This window comes from Centrocercus urophasianus, unplaced genomic scaffold, assembly GCF_019232065.1.
Source record: "Centrocercus urophasianus isolate 14NV4802_14NV808 unplaced genomic scaffold, USGS_Curo_1.0 seq_16, whole genome shotgun sequence".
In the NCBI taxonomy this organism is placed as follows: Eukaryota; Metazoa; Chordata; class Aves; order Galliformes; family Phasianidae; genus Centrocercus; species Centrocercus urophasianus.
The window spans coordinates 32,246,023-32,263,374 of NW_024884711.1; the positions used below are offsets into that span (position 1 = coordinate 32,246,023).

Below are 17,352 nucleotides of genomic sequence, written 5' to 3' on the forward strand. Positions count from 1 at the left end.
CTTTGGGTTCTGTACTGTGATCTATGGGAACAGAACTCTGCAGTGACTACATAGGTAACGGAGAGGCTTCTTGTTTTGCTGCTTTTGTTTGAAATTCTTTTTGTGAACAATTTTGTTTGTTTAGCTTGGTGTTATGACCTATACCGACACCGGTAAAGTTAGCCCTGAAACTCAATCTGCAATTGAACAAGAAGTAAGAACACTTTTACGGGTAAGAATCTTCCTTTTGCTGTAATACGCTTGTTTTGAGGTGAGTTGAGCATCAGTTTAGTTTTGTGATGTATATCAGTGAAAATACGTAGGCTGTTGAAGGCATTCCCAATATTTCACATAGCAACAATTTGGAATATTTGCATGTTAAAACTTCTTGTATATATTCCTTTGCAAGCAGTGGATAACATGTTGATGGCATTAGTTTTTTAATGTTCTTTAACACTTCCTCTTGCATTACATCAGGGTTTGTATGTTGTGTAATCATAGGAAAAAAAATAGTGCTGTAAAGTGTTATAGAACACATACAACAGCTGCGTGTTGCTCCCACGTCTCGTAACTTGCAGCTAACTCATTTTGTGCAGAAATGGCCATTGGATGAGATCAGAGTCATTTGGTCAGGGGTTCTGTTTCTCACGGGGATCAGAATCAGTGCTTAGGGAAGGTTGTAACAGTTGATTGTCACCAAACTTCCAGATCTGTTCTGGTATTCTGATTTAGTTTCCTACAGGCATAAGAACTATTTATAGTTTTAAGTGATATTTAAACTCTAACAACTATTGCTGAAACTGTTTCTGAACTGACTGGTGAGCTAAAAAGCTGTCAATGTAGAACTGAAAGTTAAAATTGAAGCTGGTACTGCTGGCAGTTCTACTTGCAGCAACAGGAAACTTGCTGGGTGGCCGTTCACCTTTCAGGATGTACATTTTTTTGAGAGCTCAATGTTTGGAGGACTTTACACCTTGAGGAATATCTTGAATGCTGCAACAGTGTCCATTATGTAAAATCAAATATTTAATAAGGTCTTTACAGATGTAGAAATGCTTTCTAAGTCATATTTAAAAATACTCGGCTTGTCTGTGGATTTTGTTTTCAGTTGTACTTCTGCAAAATGGGGAGGTGGCATAAAGCTATGTTTTCTTGAGCAGTTATGCCAGCTGGCTCTTAAATCTTGGTGAGACAGGAGCTGTGCGAGCTGTGATGTGTGTGGCATGACTTAAAGTACGTTTCAAGCTGCATTTACCCAGAAACAATTTTAAAAAGCTGTTACTTTTGTTCAGGTGTCTTAAATTCCTAGTACTTTTTTTTTTTTTGTTTAATATTAGGACTCATACGAGCGAGCAAAGAACATCTTGAAGACTCATGCAAAAGAACACAAGAATTTAGCAGAAGCTCTCTTGAAATACGAGACTTTGGATGCCAAAGAAATCCAAATCGTTCTAGAGGGGAAAAAACTAGAAGTAAGATGATAACTTCTGGGATGCAGTTACTGATAATCTGAAGAATGTACATCTAGCAGTGCAGTAGTCTACGCAGCATAGCTTTTTTCCCTTTCTGATGTGTGTATGGCATTAGTGACATGTTATGATTAATTCAGTTTCTTGTGAGCTTCTGTTGTTTATCTGTTTGTTGTGTCTCATTGGAATAAGACACGAGAATAAAAAATGCTCTTCATCTTCTGCTCTTCCCACAAGAAGTTATTCAGAAAGACAAATCTCAGGGTTGAATTCAGTGTTCTGGTTTAGTCAGTCATGTTGAAGCTGAGAAGAAAAATGTGCAGATGTACTGTGGTGTGTTTTGGCATCGCTTCCTGAGTCGTGCTGCTATGTGTGCGTTTGAAGTGATACCCCATAATATGCACTATAGAGTTTTTTATGGGTAGTGACAAATTGACATGTAAAGCAGTATGTAGTCTAATGCTCATACTCTGTTTGAAGGTAGGGATCACTTTTAAAGAAGATATATTTGGAAATGCAACAAAGCACATGTATGAACGAAGCAGCTACAGAGTGCATCTCTATAGAGAATTATGAGAGCTTCATGTAAAACAAAAATATTACAGATTTATCTTCTCAGTGTTCCTGGAGTTAAAATACACACATACAGAGCTGGGAGAGAGATCTTAACGTGAACACCAGTAACAGGCTAAACATGTCCAATCTCTTTGGACTGTGTTTTGGGCAGAACCATGGCAGGGGTAAGAGAAACGCCTGTGACCTCTGATGTGCTGCTGACAAGACTCCTAATTTGTTTTATTACTGCAGTAGATGGATATGATTTGATAAGTGCTTTTATACTGCTGGAGATCCTATATAATTAGTTTGTGCTAATACTATGTATAGGCATTTGATAATCCAACGAAGAATTTCTTCAAAGTGGACACTACTTTTTTTTGCTAAAAAGCAGCAGTTCAGAAAATATTTGAAGCGTGTGTTTCAAATAACATTCCCAGTCCTGTTCAATACAGCTAGGAAAGCTGGTTTTTTGTTGTGAGTTTTTTTCCCCCCCTCCTCTTCTTCATCCAGCTTTTACAGAAGCTCCTGGAAATTCTGTGTTCTTGCAAAAATCAGTTTCCAACCAAGTAGAAATGATTGCTAGCAATTGTATGCCAGTATTCTGCTGTTCTCATGGAACTGGTTTTTAGGAATAACACAGCTTTATTATAATCTTCTGCACAATTAATGGTAGACTCTTGGGACTGTAAACTTCTGTTGCAGAGAAGGCCTTCATTATTGTGTTAATGTGGAATGTTTGACATGGTTGGAGATGAAGATAGTTGGGTTGGTGCCAATAAATGTGAATGACGATTGATAACCACATTTAAAGCTAACTTTAAATTGCTTTAGAGTTTTCTGAGTGTAATACCTGTTTTTGTTTTGTTTCTTTTTTCCAGTAAGATCACATGCATTCTTTTTTTCTTCTGAAACTAGGATAACTTTCTATTTGCTTATTTTTCCATTGTCAGCTATGATAGTGACATCCCAGCATGGGAGAACTTGAAAATGTTAAAAAAAAAACAGTATACCAAATGCCTAGGCTGACTAGTTACAGTTGTACATGTATTTTAGAAATATGCCAATGGAAACAGAAATATACTGCATATTTGCATCTGTTTTTGGAATAATAAAGGTTCAATTTAATTATGGACATTGGCTCTTCCTTTTACTTACCACTGTGAAAAGCTATGGAATGTAATACAGAGCTCCTGTTACGTAAATGGAATATACAAAACATTTGAACTTGTAAATAAATTTAGTAGTTACAGGAAAAATGTATACTAATTATATTTCTAGGGGATGTTCTCCCTAGCAATTCATACCTGTTCTTCAATTCCTGCTTTCACCAATGGGACTTTGGCATTATTCCACTGGAAACATTTCTGTCAATCTGTTATTAAAAGCAAAAGCAGAAAACTTCGACTTCAAAAGTAAAAATATCTACTGAATGATCTGTTTTGTGGGGTGAGTCCTGTGGTGTAACATCGTTATTTTGAACGCTTCTTGGTATACACAAAGAAGAGCCAAGTGCGGTTTCTTTTGGGTATAAAGTATATATCTGCCTTCTGGCCAGCTCATAGAGCTGTGCTGCTGAACACGTGCTTTTCCTCTGGGGGTGGTGTGCATGTATCATGTATGTGCTTTCAACCAAACTCGCATGGAATCATAGAGGGACTTGCATTTAAAGGGGACTTAAAGATCATCTAGCTCCACCCTCTCTGCTGGGGGCAGGGACACCTCCCACTAGGTCAGGTTGTTTAGGACTGTATCCAGCCTGGCCTTGAACACCTCCTGAGAAAGGGCATCCGCAGCTTCTCTGGGCACTCTGGTCTGTGCTTTGCTCACCCCCCTCAGGTGGAAGAATTTCTTCCTAATAATTGATGCAAATCTTCAGTTTAAAAACAATTTCCCCTTGTCCTGTCACTGCACTCCCTTACAGAGTCCCCCCATCTTTCCTTTCAGCCCCATTTATGTATTGGAAGGCTGCTGTAAAATCTCCTCAGGGCTTTCTCTTCTATAGACTGAACAACCCTGGTGAGGAGCTCCAGATGTCTGATGACTTTTATGGCCCTGCTCTAGCAGGTCCATCTTCTCTTGTGCTGAGGGCCTCACATGAAAGTCAAGACATATGAAATCAGTGGCTCTTCCCTTGTGCACTGATGCAGTGACACCATCGCAGAAGGCCACTGAGTTAGTCAAGCAGGATTTGCCCTTAGTGAAGCCACACCGGCTCTCCCGTATCGCCTGCCTTCCATGTGCCTTACCATAACTTCCTAGAAGACTTGTTCCATGATCTTCCCTGGCACAGAGATGAAACTGGCATGCCAGTTCCTAGGGTCATCCTTTTACCCTTTCTAAAAATGGGAGTGATATTTCCTTTTTTTCCAGCTACCAGGGACTTTACCTAATTGCCACAACCTTTGAAATATTATAGAGTGGCTTGGCAACCACATCAGACAATTCCGTTCAGATTCTGGGATGCATCTCATCAGGACCCATAGACTTGTGGATGTTCAGCTTCCTCAGGTGGTCATGAACCTGATCCTTGCTTAAAGTGGGAGGATATTGCTTCCCCAGTCCCCTCCTACCAAACCGAATGTTTGAGGGCTGTGCGGCGAGCAGTTAGCAGAGAAGACCGAGGCAAAAAAATTGTTGAGTACTTCAGCCTTCTTGTCTGTTGTAACCAGTTTGCTTGTGTCACTCACTGGAGGGGGTACGCCTTGCTGGACTTCCCATTTCTGGTTGAAGGTACCTGTAGAAGCCTGTCTTGTTTTTGGCATCCCTAGCCAAGTTCAGTTCTAGCTTGGACTTGGCTTTCCTGACCCCATCCCTACACAGACTAGCAGCTTCCCTATATTCTTTCCACAGTCCTGTTCCCATTTCCACTGTCTGTGCATTCTTGCTGTTCAGTTTGACTAGTTGGTCCCAGTTCAGCCATGCTGGTCTCTTGTCTTCCTTTCCTGACTTGCTACACCTGGGGATGGAAAGCTCTTGCACACTGAAGAAAGCCTCCTTAAAGATCTGCCAGCTCTGCTCTTCACCCTTATCCACGAGGACAGTTTCCCAGGGCATTTTGTTGACTACTTGAAGAGCTGGAAGTTAGCTTTCCTAAAGTTTAGCTTCTTAATTGTACTCTTCACCTGTCTCATGTCCCTCCAGAGTGTGGATTCAACCTCAGCATGGTCACTACAGCCCAGGCAGCCTCCCATCCTGATGTCGCTGATCAGTTCATTTCACTGGTGAGCACAGGTCCAGTATTGCACCCCCGAATTACTTGACTTGGGAAGTCATTCTCAATGCATTCCAGGAGCCTCCTGGATTGCCTGCAACTCGCTGTGCTACTTTTCCAGCTGATGTCTGGATGTAATCTTATGGAATTGGCCCCAAATCCAGATTGAACAGGGGCTTTGCCACACTGGCTGCAGCTTTCACAAGAAATGCTCCTCAGCTGTAGATTTGAACTGTGTGGTTTTATACCTCCTGGAGTCCCTTTTTTCCTAAATTACAAATGTTATTTGCCACTACTCAGCAGATTTCTGGCAGGTAGCTCAATAAATTGGTGACAAATAATGTATTGGCTCTTAATCCAGATTTTGTCCCTACAAGCTAAAGCCCTTCATTTATTATCAATACTTCAGTGAAAGTTCTTCTGCTCCATTGATGCATCAAAAGTTGGATTGTTACAGACAAACACAGTGGAACTTGTGGCTTTAGCTTTAGAACTGAATGGCTTAAACCTGCATTGCTTTTTGACTTTGTCCTCAATTAGATGTGACGCTTTCTAGGAAATTCCAGCTCTGTCATGCCATGGCATGCCATTTAGCACTATGGTCACTCAGATGGTCCACACAAGATCAGCCTACAGTACGTATCCATTTGGAAACTGCAGCCAACAAAACAAATACAGTCGTCTTAAAGCTACATGTTTGATCATAGAAAAGATTCATTAGAACAAAGAATGTGAGTCAGTCAGTCTTCCCTATGGGCTTTTTGTGCTGCATTAGGAACCTAAGCAGACTACGTCTCCCAAACATTTATGAACCACTGCAGCATGAGGCAGTACTCTCCCGTTGATCATCTCACTATAAAACCTCAAGGTTCAAGCATCTTGGGGAAACTGCCTTCAGGCTCAGTGTTGAGTGACTGCATCAAGGTAAACAGCCAGGAAATGCACAAAACCAACGGTTGCTGTAGTCTCGTCTGTATATTTCCTGACTGAACTATAACAGCCCACAATGCTGGGACAATCTGTAGTGTTTATAATAATTTCAGTTTCAACACATTCAGTAAACAGCTAACACACACACCCAAAAAAAAGGTATAACAACATTAAAGTTACCAAGTCAAGCACACAAAAAAGGAGGAAACAAACCAGTTCTGTGCACTTTCACTTATGTTAATTAATGCCTGGCTTTTCTTTACTCTTTGCCTCTCTGTCATATTATTCCATCCTTCCCATTATTCATTTCTTACATCCCCTGGACGTTGCTGCATTTGAATCTCCATATAATATATACATAACTGTAAACATTTAAATTAGTCACGCATGGTCTTTGTCATTTCTCTAAAGTCTAGCGTTTTAGTTTCAGTAATGGGGAGTGATTTGCCCAAGTATCCAAAAAAGGTTAGAAATACTGGAATAAACACAAGACCATGAAGAGCCCCAAACAATATAACAAGAAACATGATCTTAAAAAACGTTCTGAAGATGTAGGTTTTTGCTGCAGCCAGGACAACTACTCCTAACACAGTAGATACTGCTCCTTGTAACACTGGGTAACCAAGCTGGTGCAGAGCTCCTATTGCCTTCTCATTGGCTGATGACTCTCCACTCGTAACAAAGGCATAGGAAATATGTGCAGAAAAGTCTACAGAAAATCCAATGCAAATGACCAGGTTAATCATGGATATGGAGTCGAGGCTGATGTCCCAAAATGTCATGAAACCAGCAACACCAACGATAACAGAAGCTATAGCAAAAGTCACCCACAAGCAACACAGTGGGCTGGGAATAAGCACAAGAGAGACCACGAGCATCGCCCCAGCAGCGATGACAACATTCTGAATGGTGTTCTGCACTATGACCAGGTACTGGTCGTAGTAGATGAATGCTGGATGGTACACCATGAGTGGAACTACGCACTGCTTGGCTCTGTCTCTTAACTGATTTAGCAGATTTTTCTCGTCAACGGCTGAGGTCACATTCACTGTCTGGATGAAGAAACGAGAAGCTGCTATTCCTTCTGCACTCTGGTTAATGTCCCACTCAAAACTGGGAAAGAACCGGAATAGTACAGCTAAGTTACTAATGAAAAGATCCTTAGTGCTTATATTTATTAAACCACTGCCAGCAATTTCTGTGTATACTCTCAGCCATGACAGCGAGAGGTTCCTGTCTACATAGTTAATGCTCTCTAAATTCTGTAGGCAAGCCTCAATGTCATTACGAACAGACTCGTCCCAGTAGTTTACGCTGTCAGTAACGACGACCATGACCCTGGGTCCGTATTCTGAGAAGTATTTGTCATCGTCGTCATAGTAGGCAATAACGTAAGAGTCATCACTAGCCAGATTTCGAAGATCTATGCCCTCCTTCATCTGGGTGCAGCCATAAACACTGCCACCCAAATACGCTCCGTACAGCAACACCACAAGAAGCTTGATCCATTTACCTGTCAAGAAAGGACCATAATACTTCTTGAAGAATATGCTCATGGGATGCTCGCTTTCTGTCCCACTGGTTTCTGGCTCCGGCAGCTCACTAGAACAGCTGCCTAAACAACACGCGTTGTACAAGCAGGATTTCTTCCCTACTTTCACTTGCACACACGTTAACCAGTGTCGGTTTCCGTTCACCCTTTTATGATTTAGCACGATAACTGCCCCAAAGAAGGTAATGACATAGACATAGCAGAAGACAAAGGCGGTGCCAGTATAGAGGCAGAACGACCTCACAGAAGGAAAAGAAGTCCAGGTGCCAATGAAGAAGGCCAAGACATCTGTGAGAGTGGTGATTGTCACAGAAAGCGCTGCTTCTCTGTAAGTCTCGGCCAGCCGAGATTTGGTGTCTGATTTGTCTGCCTTGCTTGAGCTTTGTTCCCAGGAAGAGATCAGGATAAACATGTCATCCACGCCAACTCCTGCAAGAGGAGAAAAAGTTAACTCTGCATGGCACAAGGCGGCTTCCACCGACACCCAGCAAAAGTACCAAAAAACAAAAGCAGCATTTAAAACTACACAGAATTTTCCAAAAGCAAGCGAGGCTACTTGCTTTAGTGCTGATGTGAGTTTAAGATACAAGAAAACACGTCCTTTGGATGCACTTGGCTCTACTACCTTTCAAAAACTCACAGTGATTTGTCACATCATTGATCCTTCAACCAGCCCTGCTGGAGGACTGAGCACACCTCACCCTCCTCTGACAAGTGTTTTGTGGCTGCTGTTCAAGTACCCACTGATATAGATGGCAACGATACAGATACACTGCTTATTCTGACACTTCTCTATTCCCATCTTTAGAAGCACTCTTGCTATCCCTGGAATCTGCGGCAAATTAGTCCAATTATTTCTTGCTCATGCTTCTGCAGACAAAGAGGAGGCATTGATGTTTGCAAGTCACTCCCATTCCATCTTCAGTCTTCCCTGTTTTTCCCAGTAAAATCGTGATCTCTCTAAATGACTAATTTTTGAAATTTGTATTATTTGTTGAGCTTCACTTTCATCATGATTCTTAAATTGCTTTCTTATATTAATTAGGCTTCACATTTTTACAGATATGCCATCATGTACTGCTCATCAGAATCTGGAAGACCATGCCAGGAAATCTCTGGGTCCTAGATTGCAGTTTTCGCCAAGGCATGAGAGAAAGTAAGCAGAAGATAGATGTGGAAGTTACAGATGAATAGAGATGCAATTGATGATACTGCTAAGCAGAACAGATGAAATCACTATATGCTGTATCCACAACTGATCAGCTGTAAGAAGTCAATTATGAATTATTTGTAAAACTAAGTACTTATCTTGATCACAAGCATTGACAAGACTTAGTCAATATTTGAATCAACACAACAACAAAAAAAAACTTATGTTCCTAGTTGTAGCTGGGAAGGGTTACAAGTGTTCCCAGAGGTATAATCAATTCACAGGAAGTTTGGTGAACTGAAGAAATACTAACATAATGGCTTTCAGAATTACAGCAGATCAGTGAAAGAAAAAGCAACAAACACAAAGAACTGCATATAGAAAACATAGAGAATAATTGCCTATGTAGTTGAAACAGATCTGGTTTAAGGGAAGGCCAGGAAATACAGCGCAATCAGCCAAAGAAGGCAAGAACACAGAAAGCAAGAATAATATATGGACGAGTGCTGGTCTCGTGAATACAGGTACTACAGTGGCAAGTGGTTGAAAGCACCCTGATCTTCCCCAGGCCTTTCACAGAAAGTGCATTTTGCAAAGCAGGCACAGCTGAATGTAACAGCTGGTGAATTTAAACTGAACTTGGAGTTACCCTATATCTGGCTTCAAAAACTACAGCAAGTCAGATCCCTCTGCTATCAGCAAGTTTGTGTTCAGAAAGAGGTGTAGCAGACACATAAGGTTGTAATGGAGTCCACGGAGGGGGGGAAAAAAAAAAAAAAAAAAAAAAAAGAGGAGTACGAACAATGGGTTCATATTTTCAAACAACTGATCACAAATATGTGAAAAATGATGCAAAAGAAACAATTGTCCACAAATATGCCAAATATGATAACACATTGATGTCACAGGATCACAAAGTTTGGAAGAGACCTCTGTATCAAGTCCAACCTCCCACTAAAGCAGGTTCCGTAAGTAGGTTATACAGGAAAGTGTCCAGGTGGGTTTTGAGTATCTCCAGAGAGGAGACTTCACAACATCTCTGGGCAACCTGTTTCAGTGCTCTTGTCACCTCCAGAGTAAGTTTCACCTCATGTTCATATGGAACTTCCTGTTTGTGCCCATTGCTCCTTGTTCCGTTGCTGCGGACCACCAAAAACAGGCTGGCCCATCCACTTGACTCCCACCCATTAGATATTTGTAAACTTTAGATAGATCCCCACTCAGTCTCCTCCAGGCCCCTCATCTTCATTTGTGGCCCCTGCTGGACTCTCTCCAGCAGCTCCCTGTCCTTCTTAAACTGGGGAGCCCAGAACTGGACATAGTACTCCAGACGTGGCTCAACAGGGCAGAGTAGAGGGGGAGGATTACCTCCTTCTACCTGCTGGCCATGCTCTTTTTAATGCACCCCAGGACATCATCAGCTTTTCTTGGCCACAAGGGCACACTGCTGCTCATTGGCCAACCTGTTCCCCAAAAGAACAGGCAGGTCCTTCTTTACAGAGCTCCTCTTCAGCAGTTCATCACCTAAACTCTACTGATGCATGCAGTTATTCCTCCCCAGCTGTAGGACTCTACACTTGGTCTTGTTGAACCTCATCAGATTCCTCTCTTCCCAGCTCCCCAGCCTGTCAAGGTCTTGCTGGAAGGCGGCACAGCCTTCTGGTATGTCAGTCACTCCTCCCAGCTGTGTACCAACAGCAAACTTGCTGAGAGTGGACCTTATGCCTTCGTGCAGGTCACTGATGAGGCTGCTGAACAAGACCAAACCCAGCACCAACCCCTGGGGAACACTGCTAGTTACAGACCTGCAAATGGACTCTGTACTACCAATCACAACCCTCTGAGCTCTGCCAGGCAGCTACTTCTCAACCCATTTCACTGTCCACTTGTCTATCCTGCACTTCCTAACGTTACCTACAAAGATGTTTTGCAAGACAGCATCAAAAGCATTATTGAAGTCAACAAGAAAGGACGTGTACTGTAAAAGACCAGTAAGATTATTAAGAGCTAATTACATTTTAAAATATACACTCATAAGCATGGAAACGAAATTACACTCAGCAGCTATCTCCTCCCAAGATTTAGAATCTTCTAGCCCCACAATGTACATGACCAGCAAAGACCAATTACAGTAATCAATTAAAACTGAAATACTGAAAACTGGGATAGGCACTCATCTCTCTGAGCATCAGCTAGAAACCCAGGAAGGGATGAGCCAGAAGGGGGTGCTGCATGGTGTTGAGCCACACAGCTGCTGGCAGTCAGGCAGATCTGAAAGCAATTCTTTTAAAATCAAGATTATTTGTTTGCCTTAATCCAAAAACCAAATTCATCATGATATCTAATCCAAAAACCAAATTCATCATGATATCTATAAAGATCTGAAGAGACTGTGCGCACAAATGTGCACAAGAACCTCTTTACGGTGAGGTGACGGAGCACTGGAACAGGCTGCCCAGGGAGGTGGTGGAGTCTCCTTCTCTGGAGATGTTCAAGACCTGCCTGGATGCCTACCTGTGCGACCTGCTGTAGGGAACCTGCTTTGGCAGGGGGGTTGGACTCAATGATCTCTGGAGGTCCCTTCCAACCCCTGCGATTCTGTGATTCTGTGACTGTTTTCAAACATTTTTTAGCTTCATGAGAGGTTCTTTGTTAAATTTGGAGCTTTTGCATCCAGGGAGCAAACATACAAATACCAAACAAATTTGAATCATGGAGGAAACAAAGAAAAGTCCTGCCTCCTACTTGCATTAGACACCCAACGCAACCTTGCACAGGCATCCAAACTTTTGGCTTCCCTGGGCAACACTGAGTAAAGAGGAATTATCTTGGGTCACATGTAAAGGATATAAAATAGTTAATGTGCGTGTATATATATCTTCCACAACAGAAAGATCACCCATAGACCTGAGGCCTTCTCAGTCAGCCTTCTCCTGGTGTTGTCCCTGTCCTGTCCCTTATAGAAGCAGGGCTGGAGAACATCCCAGCACTGCCAGGCTAGGAGTTAAGAGCCAATGTATATATATATACACACACACACAAGCTCTGTTACTTATATAAGATATTTACTAAAAAAAAACAAAAAAAAAAAAAAAACAAAAAAAAAACAAAAAAAAAACAGGGCAACAAAAAAATAAAACATAAAATTAGTGAGTTGGACACATGAGACCTGCCTGCAGCCTCTAACAGCCCAGGAGGCCCATGAGCTTTCATCAGCAAGGGATTAAGACCAAGAAAACCTCACATGAATATATTACACAGGAGGAACAAGCATCATGTCATTGTTAAATCAAAATGAGGCTGCTTGAAGTCATTACACTGCACAGGAAATTTCAGATCTTATCAAAACAAGACGAACTTTGAAACTGCAGACTGCCCTGATACGCTCAGGCCTGATTTTATCTAATCAAAGACCCCAGTAACTTAATTTGCGTATTCAGATGATAATAAACGTACTGGCTTTAGTCTCTGCAGGTTTGCTGAAGTTGTGCACGTATTCCTTACTGCTCGCTGCTGAGCTAAGTGTGAACCAACACCCACAGGAGTAACACTTTCAAGTTGTTTTAACTCCAGCTTTTCTCTTCATACAGGAGCCCAACACACTTTTTCTACTTACCAAGAATAAGAAATGGAGCATTTGCTACAGTTGCCACAAACGGTACTCCACAGTACATCATCAATCCAAAGCTGCTTAATACAGCTAAACCGGAGGAAAGCACTCCACAGCATGCAAGCCAGATGTTATTCCTTACACAGCTCAGCCTGAAAACGTTTTAAGGAACAGCTTAGTTACACGTCACGTATTTCACCAAGGCATCTGGCACGACAACTGACTCTGCAGAGATACGGATTGTGTCCCATCCTTGAAGAGAACCTGGTGAAAGTTGCTATTTGCTAAGATTACCCCCAAGCGTCAGCATTAAGACAAAATGAATTTATACGGCAGGTGCTAGATACATTATTACTGCTGGCCACTTACAGAGAAATGCACCTGAGAGTAAAATATGCACACTGATCTTTGTACCAATGAGCAACAACTACAGTGAAGATAAGTACCTTTGAGAGTTTAGACTTAGCATGTTCAAACAGGTCATTCATTTTTAGAGGCTCTGTCCAGGTCCTTAGGGTAGTGTCAGTATAGCATGAATGTATCTCCTGGGCTGCAAGCACTGTACTGTAGATAAGCTTTATAGCAGACAGACCTGCTACTGGCCATTTGCCAAGATGCCTGAAAGCACTGGATTGAGGATTTCGCACGGAGCACTCCCAAGGGGAGACTTTGCATGTGGTAGCGCTGCAGTGGGACAGTAGAGCTACCTTGTGCCCCATTAGAAGTATCCTCCAAGCTCTAGAACATTTCCAAACTTTAAGAGAACCTCTTGGTTCTGAGCAAGATAAATCTGGTAAGCTACCATGTTCAATTCAAGTTACTCCTCTTTTGGGTAAGCCATGACTTTTACATACATAAAAAGCTGCGTAGGCTGGAACTACATCCAGCTGAAACCTACCAGACTCCAATATGAGAAGCACATCACAGCTGCCTAATTCATGGGAGGTCAGTGCAGTACAGAGTAATTCAATGGGTGTACAGATGTGACTTGGTGGAACTATCCTTACTTGGGCTGTGCTCCCAACTGATGATGCCTGAGATGGCTCATAGCCAAAATTGCATGTCCTAGTTAGCACGGTGCATTGCACAAGATCTAGTTAAAGCAGCCCACCCTCTGAGTAGAACTTTATGCCTCAAGCACAGCATACAAACCCTTCCCTATAGCTGGCAAATGTAGGACAGCTCACCTTCCACTTGAAAAAGAGAGGGCAGCCTAAGTTCTCTGTGAAGGCAGGCAAGGCTCAGGATTCTCTGAGCAAGCAGAATGCTTAGGGACTTACACAGACTTGCAGCAATTTGTGAAGTTACCGTTGATTCAACTGTTCCACGATTGAGGTGACAGAAAAACAGTGCAACGAGACCTGAAAACAGAATACTTCCTCCACACTTTCTGGCTTCCTTCCATTTTCGGACTTGTCTTTACAAAGTGTTAGCAGAGCTCTGTGCTGCACAGAGCAGCCAGCAGCTCCCGGCCCCCTTTCTGAGTAAGGTCAAGTAAGACCTGGTGACTGTGCCTGTTCGTGCCACACTTAGAGTACTCTGACTGCTAAGAGTATGGTTTGTTGTGATTCTTGACATAGCTGCAACACATGCAAACATACCATTAACAAAAAAATGATTTTTATGAGATGAGGACCACGTAAGTGATTGATGTCTTCACAGGATGGTCTGCTGGGTATGAACATTCAGGCTGCGCATGACTGAACAGAAGCCCCGTTCAGGGATTCACCTGGTGCTCTGCACGAACCCCACTTAAGCACATGGGAAGCATGCTCACATTGGAGTGAAAGTGAAAAAATGCTTTTTGCCAAAGGTTACATTTCACGAGGGCGGCGTCTTCAGAACCGCTTCGCTCAGCAGCAGCCGAAGGAGCCCAAACCCCGCCGGAGCCGGAGCGGAAGAGCGGAGGCGGCTGCTCGCAGCCCCAGGTACTTTACCTCAGGCAAGAGACGACCGAAAAGGTGATCGTCAGGAAGTACGTGATGGAAAAGAGCGGGATCACGCTCTTGGTGTTTCCCTCAAACTCCTCTTGTCTGGACAACGAGGTGAAGTACGTCACCTGGAGCGAAAACAGCGCCAAGTCAGAGCACGCCTTTCCGCCCCGCGCGCCGCTCGGCCCCGCTCCGCCGCAGCCGCAGCCCCCCGCCCCGGCGCTACCTCGACGGCCGTGAGGTTCAGCTCCTGCAGCTTCTCCGGGAAGACGCGCAGGAACGTCTCCAGCCACGCCCGGCTCTCGCCCGCCGCGCCGCCGTCCTCCCGCAGGTAATACATCAGCTTCATGGCTCGCGCCCGCTCCACACGCCCGCTGCCGTCCGTCTGCACGCCGCCCAGCGCGGTGCCCAGGAACGCGTCGCCGCCGCCGCCGCCGCCGGGGAAGGGCAGCTGGGGCAGGGCGCTGCCGTTGGCCAGCAGCGGCAGCAGCGGGTTGGCGCTGGCGCAGGCGTCGCCGCTGCGGGCGCAGAGCCGCTCGTAGCCGAGGGCGCGCACCGCGCCGTCCAGCAGCAGCACTTCGTCCCGCGCCGGCCGGTCGAGCACCGAGGCGTTCCCCGCGGCCACGGCGATGAGCGCCGCGTAGGCGCCCTCCGTGGGCAGCCGCTCGGCGGAGAAGCGCTCCGAATCGTTGGTGGGGAAGTACCGCTGCACGAAGTCGCGCTCGGCCTTGGCGGGCCCGCCCGTTGGCGTGAACTGGCCCTCGATGTCGTTCGTCTGTAGGTCCGGCAGGAAGACGAAGCCGGCGCCCAGCCCGGCCGAGAGCAGCGGCGGCAGCAGCACGAAGGGCCAGGGGCAGGCGGCCACGACGCGCCCCAGCGCTTCGAAGAGCCGCGTCAGTGGCCGCTCCACGCAGTTGGTGTTGCTGCAGGAGCAGCGCTCGCGGGGGGACCGCGGCTGCCCCATGGCCGAGGCGGCGGTACGGGCCGGCGGCCGCCGCTTACCCTCAGCGTAATGCTTTCGCTCTGCAGGAGGAACGCCGCCCACCACCCGGCGTAACCGAAGCACTGAGCGCTCCCCAACTGCGCCGCTATAGGCCATCCCCGCGCTGACTCACCGCGCCCGCCGCCCCCTCAAGCCCAGCACGCAGGCGGGATGTTGCACGGGCAGGACGCCGCCCCGCTGCCGGGGCTGCCGCTATCTGCTGATGGTAACGCCTGGAAACTCCCGCGCCCCCTCCAGCGGTTCCACAGTCGTTCCACCTTTCCCCGTTCTGGCCGATGCCGCGGCTGTCTCTAATGCTGCCAAAAGCCAGAACCGCGAAGTGCTCTTCGGAAGGCGAACCAAAGCGCCGTGTTGGGGCGTTTATTTTATTTTATTTTATTTTTTTGCCTGCCTGGGAGCGAATATATAACCTGCTGACGTGCTTTGTACTGCGTCTCCACTTTGGGTGAACAAGTTTACAAAACAGGAATGAGAACGGAAGAAATGAAGGACTTGGAAACAGTATTTAGTGACTGGAATGGGCAAGCGACTAAAATCATGGTGTTACAATACATGGCAGCTTTGTGCAGTAACAATGATAGAAAGCATCTTTCTGAGCCCACAGTGTAGCCAGCAGGCTGTTGATCATCGCTCTCTTAAGTGATGTTGATTCGAGTGCCCTCTGGCTGAGAACAAAATTAACCACAGATGTGATGCTTTTGAGTGTCCTGCCAATTACCTCAGACAGGTGCTTCTTCTTCCACTTCTTTCAAAAACAGCAGCTCTTTCCTACCAGTGCTTCCAGGGAAAAGTTATTTGATGTCGTGGAGGCCCTTGGTAAATTACTGGCAAGGAGTTCTGGCAACAGCTAGAAATGGCAGCCTGTTTTCTGTGGAAATCATTGCAGAGGAAAACAGATGTATGCACAAATCAACATCAGCTATGCCCATCCCCACAGCAAGACACTAAGAAGACTGTGAGGATGTTCTGGCAGTGGACCTATTTGTGGACAGACCATTGAACTTGTAGCAGACATGAAGAGAAAGTATTCACCTGACTGCTTAAACAGTAAAAATAGTCTTAAAGAGTGAACAATTATTTTAGGCTCGTTGAGAAAGAAAATAAAAGTCGATGGCTTGTTGTGGCTCTAGGAGTTTGTGTGTCCCCAGGCAAGTGCTGGAGTTTGTTTGTGGCTCCCCTAGAGCAGGGTAGGAGCTCTGGTAATGGTCTGGAGGCAGGAAATGGGCTGTTAGATGGAGTTGCACAGTCAGGGTACCCGGCACAATCAGCACAAACTGGTGCCTGTGGGTTAACTCTTTCTGAGTCTTGGGTGTTTGACAAAGGCTCCACCAACACTCAGCTCACAGCAGTTTTCAAGCAGAAGGTAATCATCACCACTCTTCTCTACTAGAATTTGGATTCTCCTCCTCATCCTCAGGCCTACTAACATATTTTATATGAACATCTAATTGGAAGAAATCTGCAGTACTTCACAGGGTAAGGCTAGGGAACTGCACAAGAGGATTTCCCACTCCCAGTAGGCTATGGTTTTCCTTTCTTTGTGGCTGAAAGCAAAACCTTGCTACTGATGTTTCTTGCATTGGTAGAAGCTAAGACTACTCAAAATGAAGTGGAATATGAGCACAGCTCTTCCTTTCAGTAGACAAATGTTTTCTTTGCTATACTGTTAGGTAAAAATAGAGATGATATAGGGAACTTTGGCTGCTAGAGTTTGCAAAGAAAGCAAGTGCTGCTCCTATCCTTTCTGTTTACAGCTGTGATTAAGAAAGACATTGCTCTTCAATTGGAATTTGTGTTGTATGTTGGCTGTAAACTTTCTGTCAATCTGTTAGCCTTCTCTGTTAAAGAAAACATAACCAAACTTATTATTTGCTTGAATTTGCATACCTGATAAATAGGGGTTGAAAGTACTTCACAGGGACTGCAAGGTAATGCAGCCACGTTGACAGTGGTTATGAC

General features: G+C 44.7%; 2 protein-coding genes across 2 annotated transcripts in view; one reads left to right on the top strand and one right to left on the bottom strand.

Moving 5' to 3' along the window:
• Positions 1 to 3,138, top strand: part of YME1L1 (YME1 like 1 ATPase) — a 20,277-nt gene extending 17,139 nt beyond the window's left edge. The window contains exons 18-19 of the mRNA XM_042816668.1: positions 125 to 211; positions 1,317 to 3,138. Of these exons, the coding sequence (XP_042672602.1) occupies positions 125 to 211; positions 1,317 to 1,460 (231 nt within the window). The 3' untranslated portion in view covers positions 1,461 to 3,138. The remainder of the gene's footprint in view (positions 1 to 124; positions 212 to 1,316) is intronic.
• Positions 978 to 15,354, bottom strand: LOC122159261 (patched domain-containing protein 3-like). Its single transcript, XM_042816667.1, has 4 exons — positions 14,617 to 15,354; positions 14,397 to 14,518; positions 12,466 to 12,611; positions 978 to 8,128 (listed from the first exon to the last, which is right to left on the bottom strand). The coding sequence occupies exons 1-4, from the start codon at positions 15,352 to 15,354 to the stop codon at positions 6,525 to 6,527; spliced, it is 2,610 nt and encodes an 869-aa protein (XP_042672601.1). The 3' UTR covers positions 978 to 6,524.
• Between the last annotated feature and the right edge of the window lie 1,998 nt (positions 15,355 to 17,352).

Excerpts from the sequence above, each read along its gene's own strand:
- LOC122159261 (XM_042816667.1), bottom strand. The coding sequence starts at position 15,354 with ATGGGGCAGCCGCGGTCCCCCCGCGAGCGCTGCTCCTGCAGCAACACC. Across the intron at positions 12,612-14,396 it reads TCGGTCGTCTCTTGCCTGAG|GCTGAGCTGTGTAAGGAATA; the intron begins GTAAAGTACCTG and ends AAACGTTTTCAG. Across the intron at positions 8,129-12,465 it reads TGCTCCATTTCTTATTCTTG|GAGTTGGCGTGGATGACATG; the intron begins GTAAGTAGAAAA and ends CTCCTCTTGCAG.